The sequence below is a fragment of the Microtus pennsylvanicus genome, chromosome 2 (genome assembly GCF_037038515.1).
Source record: "Microtus pennsylvanicus isolate mMicPen1 chromosome 2, mMicPen1.hap1, whole genome shotgun sequence".
NCBI lineage: Eukaryota > Metazoa > Chordata > Mammalia > Rodentia > Cricetidae > Microtus > Microtus pennsylvanicus.
In genome coordinates, this window is record NC_134580.1 from 153,175,713 (window position 1) to 153,199,304 (window position 23,592).

The 23,592-nt window shown below is 51.7% G+C and overlaps 3 protein-coding genes across 9 annotated transcripts in view; 1 reads left to right on the top strand and 2 right to left on the bottom strand.

The window, feature by feature from the left end:
* Positions 1-75: 75 nt before the first annotated feature.
* Positions 76-11,141, bottom strand: Znf512b (zinc finger protein 512B). 7 transcript variants are annotated; one of them, XM_075963424.1, is made up of 17 exons: positions 10,760-11,136; positions 9,151-9,276; positions 8,758-8,900; positions 8,342-8,470; positions 7,680-8,248; positions 7,355-7,581; positions 7,185-7,256; positions 6,952-7,098; positions 6,693-6,817; positions 6,506-6,598; positions 6,269-6,367; positions 6,017-6,187; positions 5,492-5,686; positions 5,140-5,241; positions 4,719-4,781; positions 4,131-4,229; positions 76-3,019 (listed from the first exon to the last, which is right to left on the bottom strand). In XM_075963424.1, exons 2-17 carry the CDS (start codon positions 9,272-9,274, stop codon positions 2,768-2,770), a joined length of 2,610 nt encoding a protein of 869 aa, XP_075819539.1. In that variant the 5' UTR covers positions 9,275-9,276; positions 10,760-11,136; the 3' UTR covers positions 76-2,767. The 7 variants fall into 7 exon arrangements, 6 of the variants coding, with proteins under 6 accessions (XP_075819539.1, XP_075819538.1, XP_075819535.1 ...); XM_075963423.1 differs by having other exon boundaries at positions 6,922-7,098; XR_012909758.1 differs by having other exon boundaries at positions 5,140-5,406; positions 7,680-8,470; positions 10,760-11,138.
* A 2,422-nt stretch (positions 11,142-13,563) lies between these two features.
* Samd10 (sterile alpha motif domain containing 10) lies at positions 13,564-17,638 on the bottom strand. Its single transcript, XM_075963433.1, has 5 exons — positions 17,404-17,638; positions 15,914-16,095; positions 15,658-15,829; positions 15,154-15,294; positions 13,564-15,022 (listed from the first exon to the last, which is right to left on the bottom strand). Exons 1-5 carry the CDS (start codon positions 17,492-17,494, stop codon positions 15,000-15,002), a joined length of 609 nt encoding a protein of 202 aa, XP_075819548.1. The 5' UTR covers positions 17,495-17,638; the 3' UTR covers positions 13,564-14,999.
* A 1,603-nt stretch (positions 17,639-19,241) lies between these two features.
* The window catches only part of Prpf6 (pre-mRNA processing factor 6), a 57,546-nt gene continuing 53,195 nt past the window's right edge, over positions 19,242-23,592 (top strand). The window contains exons 1-2 of the mRNA XM_075963434.1: positions 19,242-19,425; positions 21,961-22,129. Of these exons, the coding sequence (XP_075819549.1) occupies positions 19,355-19,425; positions 21,961-22,129 (240 nt within the window). The 5' untranslated portion in view covers positions 19,242-19,354. The remainder of the gene's footprint in view (positions 19,426-21,960; positions 22,130-23,592) is intronic.

The following is a 23,592-nucleotide window of genomic DNA, read 5'->3' on the forward strand; positions in this document are numbered from 1 at the left end:
CCCCACAAGGCCATGCGGCAAGCCTAGGGAAGGGCCCGGGCTTCAACACAAACTCAGCCGCACAAAAGCCCTAGAAAAAAAAAAAATCAATAAACATTTATTTGATACAGTAATTTTAATACATACAGTTGACGGCCCACCACCGCACCACTCTGGGCCAGGGGATGAGGATGGGGACAGATGATCACAAGGCGGGCAGGACCTAAGCTCACCTCAAAACATCTTGCAAATAAAACACTTTGTAGATAGAATATATATGCATGTATATCTATGGTTACAAGTGATAGCCAGAAATGCACTTGTGTAATGAGAATTGCATTAAAACCAAACCAAGGAACCCAAAGTTTAGGAGGCGCTGCAGTCAGGTATGAGGGGTGACCTGGGAAACCAGGCCTCCAGGGCAAAGGGCCTGGGTTCCACCCAGCAGGGGAACACAGGAACAACTCTCCACTCAGAACCACCATAGGGACAGGAAGGCCCAAAGTCCCCAGGAGGCACCAACATCTGCCTGTATAGGAACATAAAGTGCACCCTGGTTCTGTATGAAATGTCTGCCCTTGGCACTTTTCTGTTTTTTGTTTTTTTTAGGGCAGGGCAAGCACTGAGCCAGAGGTAGATCTGTAGAGACCCTGACTTTTGCATTTTGCCAAGGACCGAGGGTTTGTTTGGGCCTCTAAGTCCAAGTCCATCATCTCCTGGAGATCTGCCACGATGGTCCCCTCTTACTGAGGGTCTGTGTAGGCTGGTGGTTATCTTTAGGCAAGAGTAGGGAGGTGGGCAAACTGATGAACCCTGCCCAGGGAGGGCCTTACCACCTTGGAAGAGAGCTTTATGGACTAGCTTGCCAAAACCCCTTACCAGCCACCACCAGCTGGTACCTATCCAACTGCCATGTGACAGCTGCCCCCAAATCCACCTCAAAGACAAAGGAGTTAAAGTGCTAAACATCAAGTTACCAGAACCCCGAGTCCCACATCAAAGCCTATATCTGGGCTTTGAGGCATGTCCTGGAAAACAGCCCCCAGCAAACCCAGGTACCTGAGAGGCTGGGGTGGATGGTCACACCCCACGGAAGTGTTGTGAAAGTGCACTTGGGCCCCGTTCCCTTCCACAATTGCACACCACCACCCGGAAGTCCCAGCCTACCTATTTACCCACCTCTGTGGCCACCCTCTCATCATGGCAAAGGTGTGTAGGAACTGAAGAGTCCATTAGACAACCCAGCACATAATGCCCCAGCTGCCCAGAGTCAGAGCCTTCCTAGACATGAGTGTACAAGGATTCCATCCCAAAGCTCCTTGGCACCCCTCCCCTGAGGTTAAGGGGCAGGTGCCAGTTAGTACTATAGCTCAGCTCTACCTTCGGCACCAGGAAACCCTTAGCACCAAAACATAAAAATTTTGAGTTTTGTATAAAAAAAAATTAAAAAAGGTTGCTACTTGTCACAGCAACAAGACTGGCATCAACAACATCCAGGAGACACACGCGGGCAAATATCAAAATTCACATCATCCAGGATCAGAAACACAGGCCTCAGCCCAACCCTATCCACACTGGAAAAAGCCTGTTCTCACCCCTCCAGCCTTCTTCTGGTGTGGCTCACAGAGTGGTGGGGCAGAGTCAGAAAGTAGAACCAAGGAGGCCAGATCTCTCTTCCAGGCCTTGCCCAACCTGCAGACCCTGTTATCCTCAGGGCCCCTAAAGGGGTGGGGTCCAGCCTAGAGCTGAGACCCCATCTTTCACTATCCTTCAGTTTCTGTATCAAATGACTGACACTAGATACTGAGGGCAGATAAAGCAGGGGAAAAAAAAAGAGGGCTTCCACAGAACTGGGCTTATGGGCCCACCCAACATGGCAGACATTAACAGTCTCTCATAGGCGCTCTTGGGCTAGAGGCTTCTTCTGGCCAGCCTCCGCTTCCCATTGCTGTGGCCCCAAGGAGGAATCCCTTAGAGTGCCAACAAGATCAGAACTAGAAGCTGGAGGTGGAGCATTCTAGTCCTTTGCTCTCAGGTTGGTAGCTACTGGTCTGGGCCTCCCTGAAGGTAGAACATACAAAGTTCTTTCCTTGCCTGGAAGGCTACATACTCCACCATGACAACGCCAGTCAGTGGGGTGAGGCCTGACACACAGCAGGGATGACAGAGCAGGGGAGCAGGCCCAGAGAGGTAGAAAACATAAGCAAGGGGTCATAAGTGGACGCGAGAGGACAGATGGGTACCCGGGTGGCTGTCAGGGCAGCATGGCAGTAGCTAGACAGGGTCTGTCCTGGGAGGTAGCTGGGAGTACTGGAGATCCAGTGTCGGGTGAATCTGAGGCCTAAGTGGTGGCAGCCAAGCTGCTCAGGTGCCTCATCAGCCCACAATTATGGGTCACCAGGAATGTCTGGGCCTTGAGGAAGTCAGAGTGGGGACCCTACTGGGCCAGAGGGAGGTGGAGATAGGGGCCATTTGGCCATTCAAGCACACTTCATGCCCCATGGCGTCAAGGTTCTAGATTCTGCCAGGTCCAAGAATGTCCTTGTAGGGACGGCTGGGGCATCCCAGCCTATTGCACTTTTGCTGCTGCCCCTGGCACTCCCGGAGAGCCCCACCTAGCCATGTGAAGTAGCCTAAACAGGGGGAAGGACCACTTTCAGGGAGATCAGAGTGGTTTGCCAACCCTCTGGACAGATGGGGGTGTGTGTGGAGGTGGAGGACAAGTCTGGAACTGGCTCCCCTAATTTGGACAAAGCTGGGCATGGTGGCTAGGCCCTGTGCACTGGGCTCACTTTTCAGGTGCCTTCCCAACTCCAGTCTTCTTCCCAGTGGAGCCTCGGGCCCCCCTGTCTCTGCCTCCTGGGGGCCAGTCATCCCTGTTAGGTGGCAGTTTAGATGCTGGCTCCTCAGAGGACCGTTCCTTGGGCTTGCGGCCCCGCTTCTTTCCTCCGGACAGACTTTTCTTCTTCTCTTTTCTAGGCATCAAGGAATCCTGGCTCCTGGGTTTAGGAGGTGGGTCAGCTGAGGTCCGAAACCAGTTCTAGGGAGAGAAAACTTGCAATCAAGACTAGGGACCTTGATCCAAAGCTACAGAACTCTTTTTTTCCATTAACTTTTTTCAAAGATTTATTTATTAAGTATACAGTGTTCTGTCTGCATATATTCCTGAATGCTAGAAAAGGGCACCACATCTCATTATATAGATGGTCGTGAATCACCATATGGTTTCTGGAAATTGAACTCAGAACCTCTGTAAGAACTGCCAGTGTTCTTAACCTCTGAGCTGTCTCTCCTGCCCTAAATTTTTTTCATTATTATTATTTTATTGTTGTGTGTATGTCTGCATGTGGGTATGGAGGCCAGGGAGCTGGAGCTACAGACAGTTATTAGCCTCTTGACATGTGTGCTGGGAAACACTCTGGTCCTCTGGAAGAGCCAGAAGTACTACTCTTAACTACTAACACATTTTTCCAATCCATTTAAATTATTTTTTGGTCAGGCATGCAACTACTAGAAGTGGCTCAAGACTGGGTTTCCCCTGCCTTGGGAGACTCCCCTCAGTGGCTAGGTACCAAGATAGGGCATTTTGCTTTTTCTTTTTTCTTCAAGATTTATCACTCCATGCTCTTGACACTTCAGGGGAAGTGAACTGTATTTTGAGAGGACACCAGATTTCTCAGGGTACACCATCTGAGAATGATGTGGGAGGGTCTTCTATTTTGAGTTGATTTCATTGTTTGATAGGACAGAAAATTAGGTAGGCGGAATAAACAGAACAGAATGCTGGGAAGAAGTGAGGCAATCGCCATGTCTCTCCTCTCTGGTCAGATGCGATGGAGCCAGCTGCCAGGTCAGACATGCTGAATCTTTCCCGGTAAGACACCACCTCGTGGTGCTACTCACATTATTAGAAATGGGTTAATCAAGATGTGAGAATTAGCCGATAAGAGGCTAGAACTAATGGGCCAGGCAGTGTTTAAAAGAATACAGTTTCCATGTTATTATTTCCGGGGCTAAGCTAGCTATGCGGGAGCCGGGCAGGACGAAAAGCAAGCCTGCCCACACCTCCTTTCTACTGAGCCACCTGTTCTCTACAGCCCACCCCCAAGGCCAGTCTCCAGGACTAAAAGCCCAGAGGATAACTTTCATACCTCTGCATGAGTCTTTAGGATGTGGTACTTGACACCGCTCTCAGAGCTGAACTCTTTGGGACATAGCAGGCAGCGGTACTTCCCCACCAGATGGTCCCCCTGCAATGCACAGTGGTCCAGTACCCAACCTTCCGAAGATTCAAAGCACCCACATCTGGTCCAAGCCCTTATCCTATTGCTAAAAGGTTAGGACTGGGGTCAGCTAGAGAGAAGCTCTACTGTCTTCTTGGATGTGTGTCAATGGTGGGTTTAGGGACTGAAACACTACCCTGTAATAGGATTATTAAACCACAAGAGTAGGAAATAAGAGGAGGATGGGATGAGTCCTTTGGTGAATGTCCTCATCTCAAGTCAAGTGTGCCTTCTGTTCAGGTCAGGATGAACACTTAAACCATATAAAGAGATTTCAGTGTTGGATTTGGAACCAAACAACTAAAGTAGGAAACAGAGAGGGATTCTGGGCCCTCTGTTGAGGACCTTCTCGTCTCAAGCACGAGAGCATTTGCAGCGGACAGGGTAAGGATCTGACACCTATAGAGGTAAACGCTCAGTGCCCCACCCACCTGTTGGGGTAACCCCAGGACTGACCTTGCTGCAGCTGGCAAGATGGGCCTTGAGGCCGGACACACTGGAGTAGATGGCTTCACAGCACTGCAGGCAGGAGACAGCTGTGGAAGGAGCCCTCCCACAACTCTACACAAGGGGCATCCCACCCTCAACTCCAGAGTACTATGGGGCTTCTCTGGGGGCAGGTCCCTGAAGTCCTGGATTTTGGGCAGGGTAAGTAGATGGGTCCTCAGGCTGAAGTCCCTTTTGTTGACATGGTATCTATCTATGTGAATACTCTACAGAAACCCAGGGTCAGAGATAGGCTGGTCACATTAAATATGGTTACTTCCCAATAGGACACTCACTGTCTTAACCTCTACTGTAGCCTGAAGGGTCAAACCTAAGTCCTCTATCCTGGAGCCCCAACGCCCACTCCCACTATATGCTGGTCCCAGCTTACATCATTGGGACAGTTCACATGGCCTTTCTCCTTGACTTCATTCTTCCATGCCTCCAGCAGCTGGGGGTTAAGTGTAGGGAGGCCTGGCCGAGTGTAGTTGAGCTGCAAAGCCAGGCACAGCACCAGGTAAGCTTCAGGCTGAGGCACATGTTGCTCTGACACAATGCATGTGCTTCTGCAGCAGGCTCATTGCCCCTTCACAGATGGGGTTAGATGGCCAAGGTCACAAGAACATGGCTGCCACAGGGGAATCAAATGAGGCCTGTTCTGGTCAGAGACCAAGAAGTTGGGGGAGCAATTAGGGAATGACCAAGGGCCAAGATCCTGCCCATCCCTTAGGTGGGCCACTCACCCGTGCAGTCTCAGGCACGAGGTCATCCTTCATGCGCCGTTTGGTCCAGTCACGGGCCAGCTCATCCTCTGCAATCTCCTGTAGATGGAACACGGCAACCTGGGCCGACGTGCGACGGATGCGACCACTTGGGGTCCGTTCTACTCCAAGCAGGTCCCCAGACTCAGGGATTTTGTCTGTGGGCTCCTCAGGGGGCTAGAGAGCAAGGACACACAGAGGCCGGTCTAAGTCATGGAGAAGGAAGACATCTAGAGACCAGGAATTAGAGTTGGCATGAGTTGTAGGCCATTCGTGGTCTCTGCAGGTACTGGGGGACCCAGGATACATGCCAGTGGTGGGAGATATAGACACACACACACAAAAAAAACAAGACCCTGGGGCACCAGGCTGCCATCCTTCCTCCCGGGAAACACAAGACCAAAGGCAAGGATTACATCTATCAGAGAGCACATGAACTCACAAACACACGCATGACACAACACAGGCCATTAGAGCAAAGGACACGGCAGATTATAGGCCACTCACCGGGGCTGTGTGCTCTGAACGTACATGATAGTCATGGCCAGCCTTGGATCGGTAAGTCTTGCCACAGTGGGAACAGGGGAAGGAGGGACTGTCTACCTCACATGGTGGCTTCCCACAGCGCCGCTGATGGTACTGATAACCCATGAGGCTGGAGAAGGCAGCTCCGCAGCCCTGGGAATCCAGGTCAGAAACCAGGTAAGTAATCATCCAGGTTCCCAAGTCCTGAACTCCCACACATGGGCCAACACAGACCTCTTGGGGGCAGCGTAGCCGTCCCATCTGCTTCAGCACCTTTCGAAGCCTCTCTCGTTCCTCCTGTTCTCCCCCTTCAGAGGCCTCAGCATCAGTGGGCTGGAGACAGAGCAAGCCTCAGACCTGATGCCAGCCAGGAGTTAGGGCCACAGATCCAAAATCAAGCATAGAGGAGCAGCAGTGGAATGAGAGGTCAGCAGTCAGGGCTGGACAGGGAGCGGGGGTCAGGCAGTGTACCTTGGCACTGTGTTCAGCCATGGTGTGGTAGTTGAGGCCAGCCTTGGACTTGAACTGTTTCCGGCAGTGCTGGCATTTGAGAGCTTCCTGCAACTGTGGACAGGGCCTAACTATGAGAAACCCATCAAGGTCAGGGCATCTTCCCTCCCAGTACCCTGGGGGGTGGCGGTGGGTGCAGGAAGCTTACCTTATGACATACTTCCATGTGCTTTTTGAGCCCCACGAGGGTCTTCCGGGTAACCACATTGCAGGTAGGGCAGACGGCCTCCCCCCGTTCATGGATGGCTCGCTGCCACTGCTCCTCAGGGCCACCTGTGAGGCAGGGCCAGGCCTCAGGCTTGTGGGGCTCCTGAGTGCCCTGGACTCCAGGGGCAGCCCCCATGCCTTTGCTACAGGATCCAGCCCACCATGGAGACCTGTCCTGGGTCCTGCCAGGCAGCCCCCACCTGGGGCTGGGTGGGCCACAGGAGCTGGTGCCTCCTTGCTGACAGTGACAGGGGTGGCCAGCACCTTCTTCCGCACTTCCTCGGAGCCTGATCCTTCTTGTTTCTTGGAGCGATGAACTCGGGCCTTGTCTTCAGCTTTGGCCAGGCCTGTGTGCACACACAATGTGGATAAGACATACAGGCTAAATACTGATAAACTCAGTACAGAGGTCTCCAGCTGGCTGGGGTCTCACCTTTGAGCCCAAAGGTCCCTGAGATAGATGGCTGCTCCCCTGTAAATTTCTTGGGTGTTTTCTGTTTCCTTCCTGACTCAGGGGAGAGAAAATGAGTGCCAAGATTCTGGTCACCGACCTACTGAAAGCCAGAGCCCACCACGGCAAGCCTCCCAGAGCTCTTATCTTACTGTGCTTTGTGCGCTCGGGGTCCTCCTCTGGGGGGGACGCTGGGTCTGCAGGCCGCAGCGCCTCTTTGCCCACCAAGGGCTTGCTTCCTGGCAGTAGGGAGCTGTTGTTGGGATCTGTACTCAGCTGGAAAGTCACATTCTGGCCCATGGTGGATGGGCCATACTGTCCATTCTCTGACCTTGCCTGCTTGGGCAGGATGGGGCAGGTGTCCAAACTGTCTGCAGCCCTGCAAGTGGCAGGTAAGGTGAGGTCCAGGCGAATCCAGGGGCCCTCTCACCCCCCAGGCACATCTGACAACTTACCACCCCAAATGACTTCCTGTACCTTTTCTTATTGCTGTTCTTGCCTGTAGCACGAGGTGTTTTGTTCTCAGATTTGGTCAGCAATACCATTTTGCAGGGTGGTGTGTGTCTGCTGATGGCAATAGGCCTGCTGACCGGCACTGGCTTGCTGACCACAATGGGCCTGCTGACTGGTACTGGCTTGGTGAGTGGTACAGGTTTTGTAACTGTCACAAGTTTGGTAACCGGCATGTGTTTGGTGAGTGGCACAGGTTTGGTGATTGGGATGGGCTTGGTGACTGGCACAGGCCTAGAGACTGGCATGGGCCTACTGACTGTGACAGGCTTGGTGACTGGCATAGGCCTGCTGACTGTGACTGGCTTACTGATGCCAATGGGTTTGCTGACTCCCACAGGTTTGCTCACTCCGATGGGCTTGCTGACCCCAACAGGCCGGTTGATGGTGACCGGCCGGCTGACTGGGCCAGGCTTGGGGGCAGGCAGGGGATGGTCCATGTGATTCCAAATCCGGTGCTTCTCCAGCTGGGTCTTGGAGGTGAATGCGGCCTCGCAGAAGGGGCAAGGGAAGGCCAGCCTATCTGAGATAGCACCCTGGGCAGGGAGGGCAGGTGTGGGATGGGGCCCCGGGGGCCTCTGCCCAGATGCACTCCCAGGCCTCCTCTTCCCCGACCCAGAGCCCCTTACCCCTTGGCACCGCTGATAGTGGTACTTGAGCCCGTAGATGCTGGGGAACTCTAGCCAGCACCCTGAGTTTGGACACTTCACCCTTGAGTGTGCCTTGAATTCATCTTTCCACTGGTTCATTAGGGAGAGCTGGAGAGAGGAAAAGGTCAAGCTGGTGACCTGTAGCTATCCAGGCTCAAAGCTCCCCCAAACCAAATGAGCTCTTTAACCTCAAGAGCAGACCAAGAGTCAGACCTATGCCATGGACTAGTTAACATAGCCCACTGGGATCTTGTAACAGTCAGATTCAAGGGCCCTTGGCCACATGCTGAGACAACCTGGCACAGGATGTGTAGGGGGCAGAGAAGGGCAGGGCAGTGGCCTTCACAGGCTGAATAGTATGCTCCCACCCCCATCCCCACCCTCACGGAGCTCACAGGAATATCTCGGAGAGCTTGGTTCTCAGCTTTCGGTCTCCCTTTTTTCTTCCCTTCAGTCCTGTCATTGGCTGGGTTTCCGGGATCAAAGCAGAGTGAGGCCTGGCTAGGCACTGTGTGTCCACTGTGTACCACCGGCATACCTACAGCACAAGAGACAGCAAAGTTTAGTGGCTGTGTAACACCAGCAACTCCCAAGGGGCAGCAAGCCCTGTCCGAGTCTTGACTTACTTACACCAAGGCCCAGGGGCTATAGTTAACCCAGGCCAAGAGCCTAAGCCTCCGGCTAACAATCTCCACTCCATAAAGGTCCTCAGGATACCCAAGGAGGTAGCCTACTTTACCACCTGCTATCTGTATCCTCTAGAATTGATTTCTGCCCTAGCTCCTCACCCAGCTTTGGTGGGTCCTGCAACATGGGAAGCTGGACCTCCTTCCGGCTGCCACCCTTTCCAGATCCACTTTTGCTGGACCCTTGAAGCTGGCGGCCTCCTCCAACACAGAAGGATTCAGTCATTTCTGTAAAGCAAGCGCACAGACCTATGAGCTGAATGGGCCCAACCCAGGACTTTACTGGGGCCATCCTAGATGCCCACACAGGGACTCTAGCCCTGGCCTTCTCTATATGTCACATCAAAAAGCAAGTACTGGGGGCGTCTAACTAAGGGAAGGGGTTTGCGCAGACAAGGTCTCTCCAGATAACTCAGAAGGCATGAGCGCTGTGCTGTGGAAAGAGTCGAGACTCTCACTATTTTGGATACACTCGCCGCACCCTCATCTAGACACAGTGCCATACTGTGTTCAGAAAGGGCCTATGCGATAGGAGGGAGGCTAATAATATCCCTCTCGGGGGACAATCAACACCAGTAATGGTTGCTGGCTCAAAAGCAGCCATGCCATGATGCCTTATGGACACCTTCTCCTCAGCGCCCTGGACCCTGCCCATTCAGACATCATGTGATACTAACGTACCCAGATGGGCACCCTAGAAGACCTCTATGGACACAGAAGCAGCCAACGTGAGTGTTGAAGGCCCGCTTCCCCACCATGTGCAACCCATCTCTCTGGTGGGCAAAGTTAAGACTCACTGGAGCTCCATTTTGGTCTCCATGCTTGCTGAGCCATCCCTACCTGCCTGTCTTCTCAGCCTTCTGTGTAGTCAGGGCTCCTCCACCCAGATGATGGCACTGGTTCTGATCCTAAGCCACCACAGGCCAGCAGGCCACCATTTCCTGCTGTTCTCAACATCTAAGTTCCTTGCCTAGGAACCCACTTCAGCTAAACGAGTTATGGCCAATACTGGCCCAAGCTCCAGAGCCTGCCAGGCTGAAGTCACAGAACATGCCTGCGGGGTGAGGGGGTGGGAGGCATCTCACACCCCCTACCCCCGCTCAGATGTCCCAACCCTGGAACATCTCAAACCCTGAAAACTGAGGTGGGGGAGCTCAGCATAGCCATGTGGAGGCCTCTGGGAGGCACCCAAAGCCACAGAAGGGGGCGGTACCAAAGAGCAAGGTTCAAGCAGGTGAGCCCTCTCCTGACAGTTTTTGATTAACTCAAATCAGAGGGGATGTATAGGGGCTGCTATATCTAGGAGCGCTCAGGTTAGAGGTCAGGACAGTCATTGTCCACTGCCAAGGACAACACCCCATCCTGGGCCTAGGTAGGAGGGAAGGGAGGGTCTTAAATCAACCAAAGTTCTCTGAGTGTCCTCGTTTTGTAGCTTCAGAAGGAAACGACTCATTCAGAATCCTAATAACATTTAAGGCCAAGGGTAAAGGGCGTGCTGCACCCTTCCAGTCCTTCAGTGCCTGAGCAGAGATCAGAGTTAGGGGTGAGGCACGGTGGCCAGAGAAGGAAAAAAAAAATCCCTCCACCACCTGGGGTCCCCAGGTTCTCGCTTGTAGCCTGCAGGGAATGGGGTGCCGCCGCGGACTCAGGCCACTCGCCTAGCCTGGCGAGCGCTGCCAAGAGGAGCACCTGAAGGCCCGTGGCCACCCACCTGTCACCTGAGGCCGGACACGGACGGCAGCCTGGCCCGGAAGCGCCAACCGCGGGGGGGCGAAGGCAGTGAACCAAAATGGCGACTTTTTCTGGAGAAGGAGGAGGCGGGAGGACGGCGCCGGCGCGGGGAGCGGGGCGCGGCGCGGGTCCGGGCGCGGCAGGGAGGCGGGCTGGGCACACAGCTGGTGCGGGGCGCAGGGTGGCGCCGGGGCCGCGGTGGGGCGAGCAGGGCCGGCGCTTACCTGCAGCGCCCAACGGGTGCGGCCGGGCCAGGCCGGAGCCGGAGCCGAAGCCGGGGCCGGGGCCGGGGCGCGGGGCGCGGGCGCGGGCGCGGGGTCCGGGCGGCGCACACTGCGCGCCGTGCTGCGCACATGCGCGCTCCCGCCCCTCCCACCTTTGACAGTTTTACTGCGGGGGGGGGGGAGGGAGGGGGCGAACTCTCGCGGTATTCACGAGGCAGCCGCTGCGGGGAAGGGGCCAGTGGGGCCTGCCTGATCCTGCACAGCTTAGGCTGTGAGCTCAGAAGCTTTGGTGGTACTTGTCTCCAGGACCAAGAGGCCTGCCACGCGTGCCTAGGGCAAGAGTCGCTTTGTTGACAATCCGGTAAACTGAGGCATGTCAGGAACTCTCTGGTTGCACTAGTTGAAGTCGGTCTATGAAGGAAGGTTGCTCTTATAAGACCTCCATAGACTGTCAGGCTGTGCCCCAGCCTCTATCTGTCTCTGTGGCCACCTTAGTAATCTACACACTGTAAAATCATTGGGCTTTATTGGGATTACTGGCTATTGAATCAACTCCCATCATTATAACGGTGGTCCTAGAACAATGGCCAATACCTAGCTTCTCTGGCCCAGAGTCTGGGCTGCGAGTGTGAGATCTGGGAGTAATGACGCTCCAACCCACAGGATATGTTTATAAATAAATAAATCAGAGAGAAATAAATTCTCCTTTGGCAGACTGGGGAAGGGAAGCTCTAATAAGAGATGAGCTATCACTTGTTCACAGCCTCCATCTCCTAGTGAGGAACTTAGCATTCAGGACGGAAGAGAGGAAAACTGGGCTTTTATTTGGTAACCACAATACCTTTGCTCTGGTTCCATCTGTTTTTTTTTTTTTTTTTTTTTTTTTTGAAACAGTGTCTCCCTGTGTAGCCCCTGGCTAGCCTGGAACTCACTTTGTAAACAAGGCTTGCATCAAATTCAAAGATCTGCCTGCTACTGCCTCCTGCATGCTGGGATTAAAGGCACTTGCCATCTCTTGCCATTTCACCAGGGTGCAGAGTGTTGATGGGGTCAGCGTGCAGACTGAGGTACATTCAAGGTCATCAGCTTTCCCTGTATAAATCTGAGTGTTCACAAGTGTGATATGCCAGTACTCACAGATTAGTATGTGTCTAAGTGACCATGTGTGTCAGGTGGCAGTCTTGTGTAGGCATCATAATGCCATGGTATATCTGCATGTCTCCTAGGTAAAGCTGATGCTCCCCTGTGTTTAGTATTCAGGGCACTAGATGTCAGGGTGTGTGGGGTGTGTATAATATATCCAGGCTATGAACATCCATGTGTAACTACGTGTCAGGATTTAAAGGGCTGATTTTTAAACATTTGTGTGTGTGTGTGTGCGCGCACACGCACAGAGGCCAGAAGAGGACATCAGATACCCTGAAGTTGGAGTTACAGGCAATTGTGAGCTGCCTGAAGCAGGTGCTGGGAACTCAACCACTGCAAGAGCAGCAAGTGCTTTTAACCACTGTGTTATCTCTCCAGTCCCAGCTCGCTGTAACTGACTTTTGTGTGTATCTAGGTGCCAAGTCATTCTGTAACATAGTGTGCTTATGTGCACCATGTGGTATACTATGTCTTGTGTGTTTGTGTTAGTGGGGGATTATGCATTAGTATCTGTGTCCTTGGGTAATTATATCTGTGCATATGGGAATGTTATAAATCTTTGTAGGTATCATTGTTTCTGACCAAATATGCAAATGTGAACCAGGCGGTGGTGGCATGTGCCTTTAATCCCAGCACTCGGGAGGCAGAGACCAGCCTGGACTACAGACCTAGTGCCAGAACAGGCTCCAAAGCTGCACAGAGAAACACTGTCTCGAAAAACAAACAAAAAAAGATGGAAGTGTGTTTGTATGTATTCAGGCATGTCTGCGAGCTGTGGTGTCACTGTGTTTGTGGCTCATGCCTCTGTGTTCCTATTGTCATGTCTGATGTGTGCTTCATGTGTTATGTATGTCAGGGCTGTCAGGCCTGGCTGAAAAGTGAGCCCCAACAGATGACAGTGTTAAATTCCTAAACCTGTAGTGATATTTTATATGGGGGGGGGGAGTCTTTTTAGATATGACTGAAGTTCTTGAGATCTGTCTGGATTACCCAAGTGGACCCTAAATTTAAAGGGGATATGTAAGAGTCTGAAGAGAGTGATCACAGAAATAGATTAGTGATGCAGCTTGAGCCCAGGAATACCAGACAAATACAATAGATAAGGATTCTTCTCTACTTTTAGAGGACCTCTGTTTCTGTGCTGGGAATCAAACCTAGGCCTGGGTCACAAACCATGTCCAAGCTTCACTCCCAGACCATGAACCAACATGAACCCACTGTTACATCAGCTCCAGAGAGCCTCATTCCATGTACCCAGGCTGTCCCCAACTGGGGTAACATCCACCTCTATGCTAAGAGGTGTCCTGGAGTTACCGGGTAGGTCTCCAGAATGTAACACTACTGCCCTCTAGTGGTTCTATCTGTAGGTATTGTCCTAGACACCCCTTTGCGCCTCAGAGATCCAACACCTGGTGGCATTTCAGAAACAGATTTATTTCTGATTTTTTTTTTTGGTCATAGTATAAAAAGGTGACCAAAAAACCAAAGAAGACAGGACAGGAGCATAGGGTAGAAAAGACAGAGGAGAGAGAAAGGGGGCCGAGAAGAGAGAGAGAGAGAGAGAGAGAGAGAGAGAGAGAGAGAGAGAGAGAGAGAGAGAGAGCGCTCTCTGGTTGCAGGAACAAGGACTGGGGAATTCTAAAAGCAGGCAGACACAACAAGGTGGCCCTCCTATGGGTGGAAGGCATACAGGATGGGAGATGCCAGGTCAGTGGCCTAAATTAACAATAATGAGCAACCTTGAATTGAGGCCAGCTTCTGGCACACAGAGGGGACTGGAGGCCAAGCGTCAACTGTCCCTGAGATTTTAGGGTCCCTGGGAGAGTTAGCAGATGGCAGATTGAGAGGGAGCTGCCAGGGACATCCTTGCTATCCCTCTTCCCTGGCAGCACTACCGCCCAAATACCCAAGGAAGAGTTGTTCAGGTGTCTAGTGACACCTGAGAGGAACAGCCCTCCATAATTTTCTTGGAAAAATTATACAGGTTTTCTTGGGAAAGCTGTAGAGAGGTGTGCGTGTATGTACACATGTTTCTTCAAGGTGGTCTCTAAGAGCCAGAGAATAGGGAAGATGCTTAAAAGCAAGACTTCTTCAAAGGTAAGGTTGAGAACATTGCTGAACTGGTGGGCTATGCATGGAGCCACCTGTACAGCACTGGAATCTATGCTGTACCACATACTGACTTTGGAGCTTGAGCATCTTGGACCCCTCTCAACTTCAGTTCTCATGAGTGGATAGGATATGCTGAAGTCTCATAGTCACTGAGTGACACACATGGCATCATACCTAGCTGGGCTGATGACCATCACTGTGGACAACAGGTTGGGCCTGCTGTACTCTGAGAGGGTTAGGGAAGGAATACACCTGAAAAGAGAGTCAAGAAAACTTGTCCTGCTGTGTGGCTGACCTGGACGTGCCTGGGGAAAACACAGAATTGAAACACTTAAGGGGAGGACTCAGGACTCAGAGGATGGGGGATGGTCACATGTTGGAGGGAGCATAAATAAAACAGACTCCCTGGGAGTCTGGGGACATTCAAACCCCACGCTTGCTCCAGGCAGCTGCCCTGTTTGCTGCCAGCAGCACCAGGGGGTGGACCTGGGCTTGGATCCCAGAAGAAGGGTCTTCAAGCAGGCAGCAAGCACCCACCCAGCCAGAGGACAGAACCTATAGCGCCTCTCCAGAAGAACCTGGAGCTGGCAATCCTGTCCCCTCCCTGTTCACTGGGCTAAGTTTAGCCACTAGGGTATCTTGCAGGATCCAATGGGGCTGTAGGGCCAGCTCTGCCTCATCCTTGGCTGTGGGCTCTGGTCACAGTGTTGGGGTCTGGGGTCCAAGACTAGGCAGCAGCTAGGACATGTTTCCAAAGGAAGCTGTGGGATGGATAGGAGGGAGAGTTGGATTTCTGGTAACACCCCAGGATGGTCCTTACCAGATGCCCCCAGCCACCCTTCTATGGTCAGAATAGTTATCCTACACCCTCAGCCTAGTTCCTTCCCCTCACCTTGGCTGAGCAGCTGCAGGCTCCGCCCCTCCTCGCGCACTTGCAGGTGGAGCACCTGCTGTAGCACCTCCTGCCTCTGGGCCTCTTGGGTCAACCCCATTCTCTGCAGTTTATCTGCATTCAGTCGAAGCAGAGCTCGGCCTAGGGAGAAAGAAGGAAGAAGGCAGTGAGGCAAACAGAAGCTAGGCAGATAGGCCACTTGATAGACTCTCCATCAAGATAAAACAAAACACCGAAGACTAAGAAAGCAGAGCAGATATTCAGGGGTTCTTAAGGGGAGAAAGGCAGAGAGAAAAACAAGACTGATCAAAAGATAGAGGCCAATCAAAGAAGCATTAAAAACAGAGCAGAGAGAGTGGGAGAGGCAGAGAGACACACACACAACAGAGACACAGAAAAGGGGCTGATTCAGAGGATACAGGTGGAGACAAAGCAGACCAAGTGAGGTGGAGGCTCTCTCTCTCTCAAGCACCCTGGTCCTCCCTAACCCATGACCCACCATACCAGTGATGGCATGCTGGGAGAATGCCTCGACATAGACGAGGTAGTTGTGAGGACAATGCTTCTTGAGCCACTTGCAAACATCCTGCTGGCTCCACAAGACCACTGGCCTCGTCAGGCCACCCAGGGAAGGGCTTGTATGGTACAAGCCATAGTGATCAGAGTATAGCCGGGCCTGCAGGTGGGGAGGAAAGGTCAGCAGAATGAAGATGATCAAAATTGAGAGCAAGGGCTAAGATTAGGTGAGGTAGGTAGGTACCTGGGGGATCTCTGAGCCCGGCTGTTGAAGGAGCTTGATTGGCCTGCTGCTGGATGCCCTCTGGCTACGGGAGTCATGCCAGGTGAGGCTGGTGCCTGGTGTCCGAGGCAGGTGGCAGGGTATGTTCTCAGCCGACACTGTGTGCTCTAGGAGGGTCTGGCAGAAGCTGAAATGGGCAGTGGCTGTATGCAGGGATTCCTAGTCAGAGTGGTCAGGGGTAGGCTCCTCTCCTGTGAGCCATCTTCCTGACAAGTAAATCTTTTCTCTACCAACGAGTGGGTAATTCCTCTGGGGGAATCTCAAGCCCCTGAGGTGGAAGAAAATGTGCAAGAGTTGTCTTCAAGACTTCTTTCAGAAGATGAAGTGGACACGCCTTTACCTTTATCAGCTGATAGCTCACTCTGCCTCTAAGGGTGCTTCGATTAGAGGATGCACTTCCCAAGCCAGGGGAGCCATCATCAGGGTTGCCCTGACTTGCTTCCTTGTCTTGCTTAGGCTGACACATAAGCCTCCCACACGTCATTCAGGACCAGGGTGTATACACACATTTTGTCTTCAACAGTCACTAACTATGACTCATGGGGAAAGTTCCTGACAACAGGAACTTGCCAGACACATACTTGATTTCTCTTCCGTGTGGCTCCTGCAGGGCCTACCCCAGAACAACGAGTGTGAATGCCAGCTGGGACTAGACTGGTCAGCACAGAGGTACTGAGGATCTTCTTCCCCACTAATTCATTGCACTTGTTAATGAGTTTTAGAGTCATTTATAGGAATTACTACTGACATGAGTCTGGGGACGACCAGTGTCTGGATCCCTGAGGCTTGCCCAGGTCTTGGTGCACAGAAAGCACCCATAAACACTTTATATGGACAGATGACTCTATGTGGTAACTGCAAGCCAATAGAAGAAAGAAGGCGGGCTTAAGAAGAGTGTGGCCACCACTCTGAGGTAGCCTGTAGTACTGTAAGACTTATTCTAAGGGAGCAAAGTCCAGGGAATAATAGGCTTTGTAGTCTGAGGGTTTTCAGGGCCTTCCCTGGACTAGGGCTAGAATGCATCTCATAAGGGAAACCAGTCTAACGTCTTAGCCACAGCCAGTCGCACCTGCCAGGGCTGCCCAGGCCCCGCCTCTTTCCTCTCTGCCCTGGGTCAGGGTCTGTTTTCCCCAATATCAACCTCTGAATTATATGCCTCTCCGCCCCAACGTTAGGGTTTGGGGAGGGTTTTCTCTGTGTGAAGTAAAGGGTGATCAGAGCGTGGTGTCAGCTTTGTGAAGAAGCTCCTGCCAGTCATCCCCACCCCAAGCCAAGGCCTGAGACTGACCGCCGCCCTTCTGCCCCCGTAATGCTGGACAAAGACTTTCCCGTGGTGGCCGCCCCCGTAAACCCTCTGAGTCCAGCCCCAGTGTTCTTCTTGGGCCCCGTACCCCTCCCGCTCCCACCCAACCGCCCACTATATTCCTGCTCCTGGGTGCATCCCAGCTCACCGTCCACATCCGGGCGCTCCCCGAAGCCTGTACGCACAGCCCCGGCGCGAGCTCGCGGGGGGCTCAGCTTTGACCTCAGCTCGGTGAACATGGAGCCCGCCAGTACGCGGCTCGGGTACACGCCCCTCGCAGAGTACTAGGCGGCCAGTGCGGCCGATGGGCAACGCGCACCGCGTCCCCACCCGCCGGAGCCGGCCGAGCCCGAGCCGGTCTCTGCGGCCCGGGAGTCTGCGCGGCAAAGCACCTGCCGCCCAGCCCTGGGCGCAAGGCGCGCTCCGGGAGCTCGGAGGTGTATCGGCGGCGCGCGGGGCTGCGAATGCTGAGGGTGTCCGCCAGGGCAAAAGGCGTCCTTGCGCACCTGGGTACGACTCCGCGGACAAGCCTCTTCTGCAGTGTACTGGAGGGTCTTTGTAGTTGGCAAGCGAGGAACTGTCGGTCCCCTCGGTGTGGTAACGGTGGGGGCCCTCACCACACCTGTGGCCTCGTACTTACCGTGTTCAGCCAAGGACCGGATCAATCTCTCCCCAACACCCGTGTGTCCTTATTCATCCCTTTCAAAAATTTTATGAACGTTTTGCCCGAATGTATACGTCTGTGCACCATGCACAAACCTGGTGCCCAGAAGCATACATAGGTTCCCTGACACTGGGGTTATGGTCAGCTGTGAGCTGCCATGTGGGTGAACCCTCTGCCAAAAAAATTAAAATAAAATAAAAAAGAGAAGTGCTCTTAATCACTGAGCTGTATCTCCAGCCCCATTTGCTCATTCTTTACTGGAGCATTCTCTTTTCTTAGACCCACTTCCCAGAGACACTAGCTGACTCGCCTGCGGGCCACTTTGCTTTGAACCCCAAGCGGTACTACGCCTCTCTGTTGAGCCCCTGAATCAGGCTCAGTTCCCAGGGGTTCAGTGTTCGGAGTCAATCCTGTTCCTAAGAACTTGAGGCAAGAATGGTTGAGTTAGCACTTCACTAAAAGGCATTTGACGCAGAAGTCTGGTTGCCTGGTCCAGCATAGAGTGTAGGCCATAGCAACTTGCAGTTTTTTCTGTCTGCCCCTAGAGCCTGATGCTCTCCCCAGGTGTGGGTGGTGTAAGAAAAGTAGGGCAAAGAGGCAGATTCTATCTCAACAGGTTGAGACTGCTTTCTTTATTCAAACACTGAGGGGCCCCAACCAGGAAGTTACAGCTATTTTTGGGATTTAACTGGGGGCAGGGTTGTTTTCCAAACCCCTGGCAAATTGCTTCTGCAGGTAGAGCCCACTGTCCCTGGATCTAGGCAATTCTTTATAGCTTGGGGTTATTGCCCAGAACAGTCTGACCTGAGGCTATTATTACCCAACAGGAGAGACTGACATTGTCTTGCAGGTAGAGTTGCACAGAGGCAGAAAATATCTGTGTAGAGTACAGTGGTGCGCGTCCACTCAGGTCACTGGGCACACAATCACTCCCAAGCTTGTGACGCCGGCCCGCAGTCTCTCGACGGTTGGTGGCCCCACAGTACAGCCAGACAAGTCGGAGTCCTGGTTATGTTCGCTCAATCAGTCTTCTAAGGCCAGGCGGGTTCGTGGTTAAGCCTGCACTGGGACGTTCCTGAGCACTTGTGTTAAATGTTGGGCTCAGGCCGCGTTCCATTCCTGGCACTGCAACAGAACGCATGACCCTCCCGCTTGCCTACGCGGCCCTCAGCGCTGATAGTTAGTGCCTTGCGCGCTCGCGCGCACGCGTGCTCGTCTTCCCACAGCAAACCCACCCGACCGCCACGACCGGAAATGCCTTGCAAACCCACATCTTTGACTTCCGCTGAGGCTCTGAGTGGGCGGGGCTTGTCGCGCTCTCACTCTCTACTTCCGGGGCGCGGGAGACGTAGTGCTTGCATCTCTTCCAGCTGCGACACCGGGAGGATTCTGTGCCTTTTGCCGCGTACCTGCTCCTTGGCTCAACAACACCACCATGAACAAGAAGAAAAAGCCTTTCCTGGGCATGCCCGCGCCCCTCGGCTACGTACCTGGGCTGGGCCGGGGGTAAGGCAATGGGCGGAACTTGTACCAGGACGGGTGGCAGCTCGCTTTAGGCCTATTGAGAACTATACTAGTGACCACTAGGGCTACGGAGAGAGACCGCATCTCAAAACAAAACAAACAACAACAACAACAAAAAGGTGTCTGGGAGCCGGGCGGTGGTGGCGCACGCCTTTAATCCCAGCACTCGGGAGGCAGAGGCAGGCGGATCTTTGTGAGTTTGAGACCAGCCTGGTCTACAGAGCTAGTTCCAGGACAGGCTCCAAAGCTACAGAGAAACCCTGTCTCGAAAAAACCAAAAAAAAAAAAAAAAAAAAAAAAAAAAAAAAAAGTGCCTGGGAGGCAGGGCGCAGTGGGGGAGGTGGGGGTATTTAGTATCTTTGAGTTAGAGACCAGTCTGATCTACTTAGCAATTCCCAAGATAGCTAGGTCTACCTTGCGAGTTCCCAGACAGCCAGGGTTACTTAAAGAAACCTTGTCTCAAAACAAAAACAAGATTAACGTTCATCGCCACATAGTCCGGTATAATGCCTGCCAGACACAGTGGCCTTTTTTGTCAGAATAAGCGGGTCCATGAGGTCTAACTGCCACCCTGAGATGTGACTCATATTTCAGGGATTACGCAGGGGTTTGAGCCTCAGTGTTTTGGTGTTTGAAGTAATATGCATGAAGCAAGTTGGCTGTAAGGAGCACTTAGTCTGCTGTGTATAGTAGGAGAGTGCTACCCCTTTATTCCTAAGCATCTTTTTCCTTTAGGACGTGTGGCCATAGGTCACCTGTTAAAATTCTCATCTCTTGGGACCGGGATGGCCTATGCCTACCAACCAAAGGGCATTGGGTGAATGAATAGCCTACTCCTTTATGCATTTGATTAGACGCAAGTCTCTCTTGGTTATAGTATTTAGATCACACCCATCGTCAGGTGACCTGAATTCACTAGAAGTGGTTTGTTGTTTGTATAAATAAGCACACAAAGAGGAACAGAAATCAAGAGATACTCAGCAGTGTAGCATTTTAGTCAGGTTTACAAAGAGGATTTTGAAGTGTCAGATTTGGGAGAAGTAAAGAAAAGTGGAATTTGTGCCATGGGGGTGGTGGTGCATGTCTTTAATCCCAGCACTTGGGAGCCAGAGGCCAGCCTGGTCTACAGAGCAAGTTCGAGGATAGTCAAGGATATACAGAGAAACCCTGTCTCAAAAAACAAACAGAAAGTCGAATAAAAAGTCAAGTATGTAGCTGGTGAGATTGCTCAGTGGGTAAAGGCTCTGTCAAGCCTGAGTTTGATCCCCAGAATCCACATGGTAAAAGGGGCGAACTGATTCTCTGATGTTGTCTTCTGACCTCTACACACGTGCCAGGTCACACACACTAAATAAATAAATAACAAAAAGTTTTAAAAGGCAGCTGGAGGTGTAGCCAGGTGTACCATGCCACAGCCTTGGGTTGATTCCAGCGCCTTGCTCAACATCTTTAATAAAGATAGAAGGGAGTAGACTGAGGTGGCTCAGCAGTTAGAGCACTTGCTACTTTTGTAGAGGACTTGAGTTCCATTGCCAGCACCCGCATTACGTGACTCACAGCTTGTAACTCCAGTTCCAAAGGCTCTGGTAACTTCTGACTTCCACAGGCACCTGCATGCATGTGGTGTATATAAACACACAGTTCACACACATACACATAAGTAAAAATAAATTCAAGAGGAAAAGATCAGTTTCAGTGAGGCCAGAAAAGAAAGGAATCCAGAATAGCGGGGTTGACCGCAAGAAGAACGGAGCTGGAGGCTACGGGAACCTTAGCGTTAGGATAGAGCTCCCATAGTTTATCAGCTACTTTTTATTTTTAATCTTTGTTTGGTTTTGGTTTTTCAAGAAAGGGCTTCTTTATGTACCCTTGGCTGTCCTGGAACTTGCTCTATAGATCAAGCTGTCCTCGAACTCACAGAGATCTGCCTGCCTCTGCCTCCCAAGTGCTGATATTAAAGGTGTGCACCACTACCTGGCTGCGCTATATTGAGGGTTGAAGCGGAGTAGATTGGGGGCAGGGATGTTAAACGGATTTCTGGCTGTGGCAGGAGTTGTGGTCTTGAGCAATTTGGGTATGCACAGGATGGAGAGAACTCAAAAGGGAGAAAGATGATTGTGTAGTGTCTCTTACGGAATGGCTGTTAATGGCTGATCATCCTGGAACAGCTGCAGAGTGCATAAAAGGAAACTCAGTTTGGGCCTGGATGAAAGTGGAGAGGTCGTGCTCAACAGGCAATTGGAAATGCGAGGTCAGAACTGGAGAGGAGGGACTTCTGAAGGCCTGGGCAGTGATGTGGAGGAGAAATGGAGACACCTTGGGGTGAAGGAAGCTTTCTCTCACCTACTCATTGTCGGTTAAAAGCAAACAAAGAAGACCAGTATTGGATAAGCACTTCCTTAGTACTAGAATCTTTGGAGGCTCCCAGAAGCGTGAGAAGTGACGTCACTAAACAGTGATCAGAAGGAAGCATAGGATCAGGTCACTCAAATAATGATGTCTTTGGGCTCCCTTCAGTGCCACTGGCTTCACCACTCGGTCAGATATTGGGCCTGCCCGGGATGCAAACGATCCTGTGGATGATCGCCATGCCCCACCAGGGAAGAGAACTGTGGGGGACCAGATGAAGAAAAACCAGGCAGCTGACGATGATGATGAGGATCTGAATGATACCAACTATGATGAGGTGATTTTTTTTTTGAATGGCTTTTAAAGCTTCCTTCCTTCCTTCCTTCCTTCCTTCCTTCCTTCCTTCCTTCCTTCGTTTTCTGAGATGATTTATTTGTGTAGCCTCGGCTGACCTAGAACTATCTCTGTAGCCCAGTCTGGTCTTGAACTCACAGAGGTCTATCTGCTTCTACTTCCTGAGTGCTAGCATCACCACCTGTCTGTTTCTGTTATCTTTAAGTTATATGTATGACATTGTGTCTGTGTACATGATTGCATGTGCCTGAACCTTCTGACCTGGGTGCCAGGAACTGAATTAGGATCCTCTGATAGAATAGCGTGTTTGTTTTCCCCCTCCCCGCGTTTCTCGAGATGAGTTTCTCTGTGTAACAGCAAAGGGAGTAGGTAAACCAAATTCAAGGTGTATGAAAAACTCTTATGGAGACCCAATACCTTGTAAGCGAATTAAAGACTATAACTTTTGTTTATTGTTTCCAGACAGGGTTTCTCTGTGTAACTGTCCTGGCTGTCCTGGAACTCGCTTTGTAGACCAGGTTGGCTTCAAACTCAGAGATCCGCCAGCCGCTGCCTCTCAAGTGCTGAGATTAAAGCCATGTGCCACTGTGCCCAGCAGCAGTATATATTCTTAACTGCTGATCTGTTGCTCTAATTCCCAAAGAAATAGTTTAAATTTTTTTAGAATATCTTTTATTTATTATTTGACAACTGCACATGTGTATACAATCTATTTCAATAACTGCTCCGGAGCCACCCCAGCCTAGTGCTTCTCAACAGGTCTCCCTCCCATTTTTGTGTTCTCTCTTTTTTTTGGTAACACGTGACGTCCAGTTAGTGCTTCCTGTTGGAAGACTGGCTGATCTTGCTAGCTTTATCTTGTGCAGGTAGCAACAGGTGCAGTGTCTGTGCTACACCTAGAGGACAGCATTTCACAGCATCCTCCCCATCCCCTGCTCCTAAATTCTTCCTAATTAATGTCCTTCCGTGCTCTCAGGGGAATGATGTAGACGTCCTGTTTTAGGTATGAGCACTTACTGCTTACTGCAGTTTTTTCTTTGCACGTTGACCATTTGTTAGTTTCTTCATTAACTGTTATCCACTGCCGGAAGATTTTATGGTAAAGGTTGAGAGCAGCACTGATGTATGGTGTGAACATAAGTAGAAGGCAGTTTATATATCCATTAGAAAAGCAGTAGAGGTAGGCTCCTCCCTGGGGCCTGTGACCTCCCAAGCCGTAGGCTTTTCTGCAGGTTTACAGACCCAGGCATGAATTTATTCCAGTAGAGCAGGCCTCAAGCATTTGACTCTATTGCAACCATGGGTACATCTTGCTTGGAGGGCCAATATTATAGCTTTCAAAGTTAACTTCTGGGTAATGCTATTAATGACATTTCTCCCTCAGTGGCCTGCATAGCCCCTTCAGGCACTATGAAATCTAGTCAGCGGAAGGAAGTTTCAGGTTCC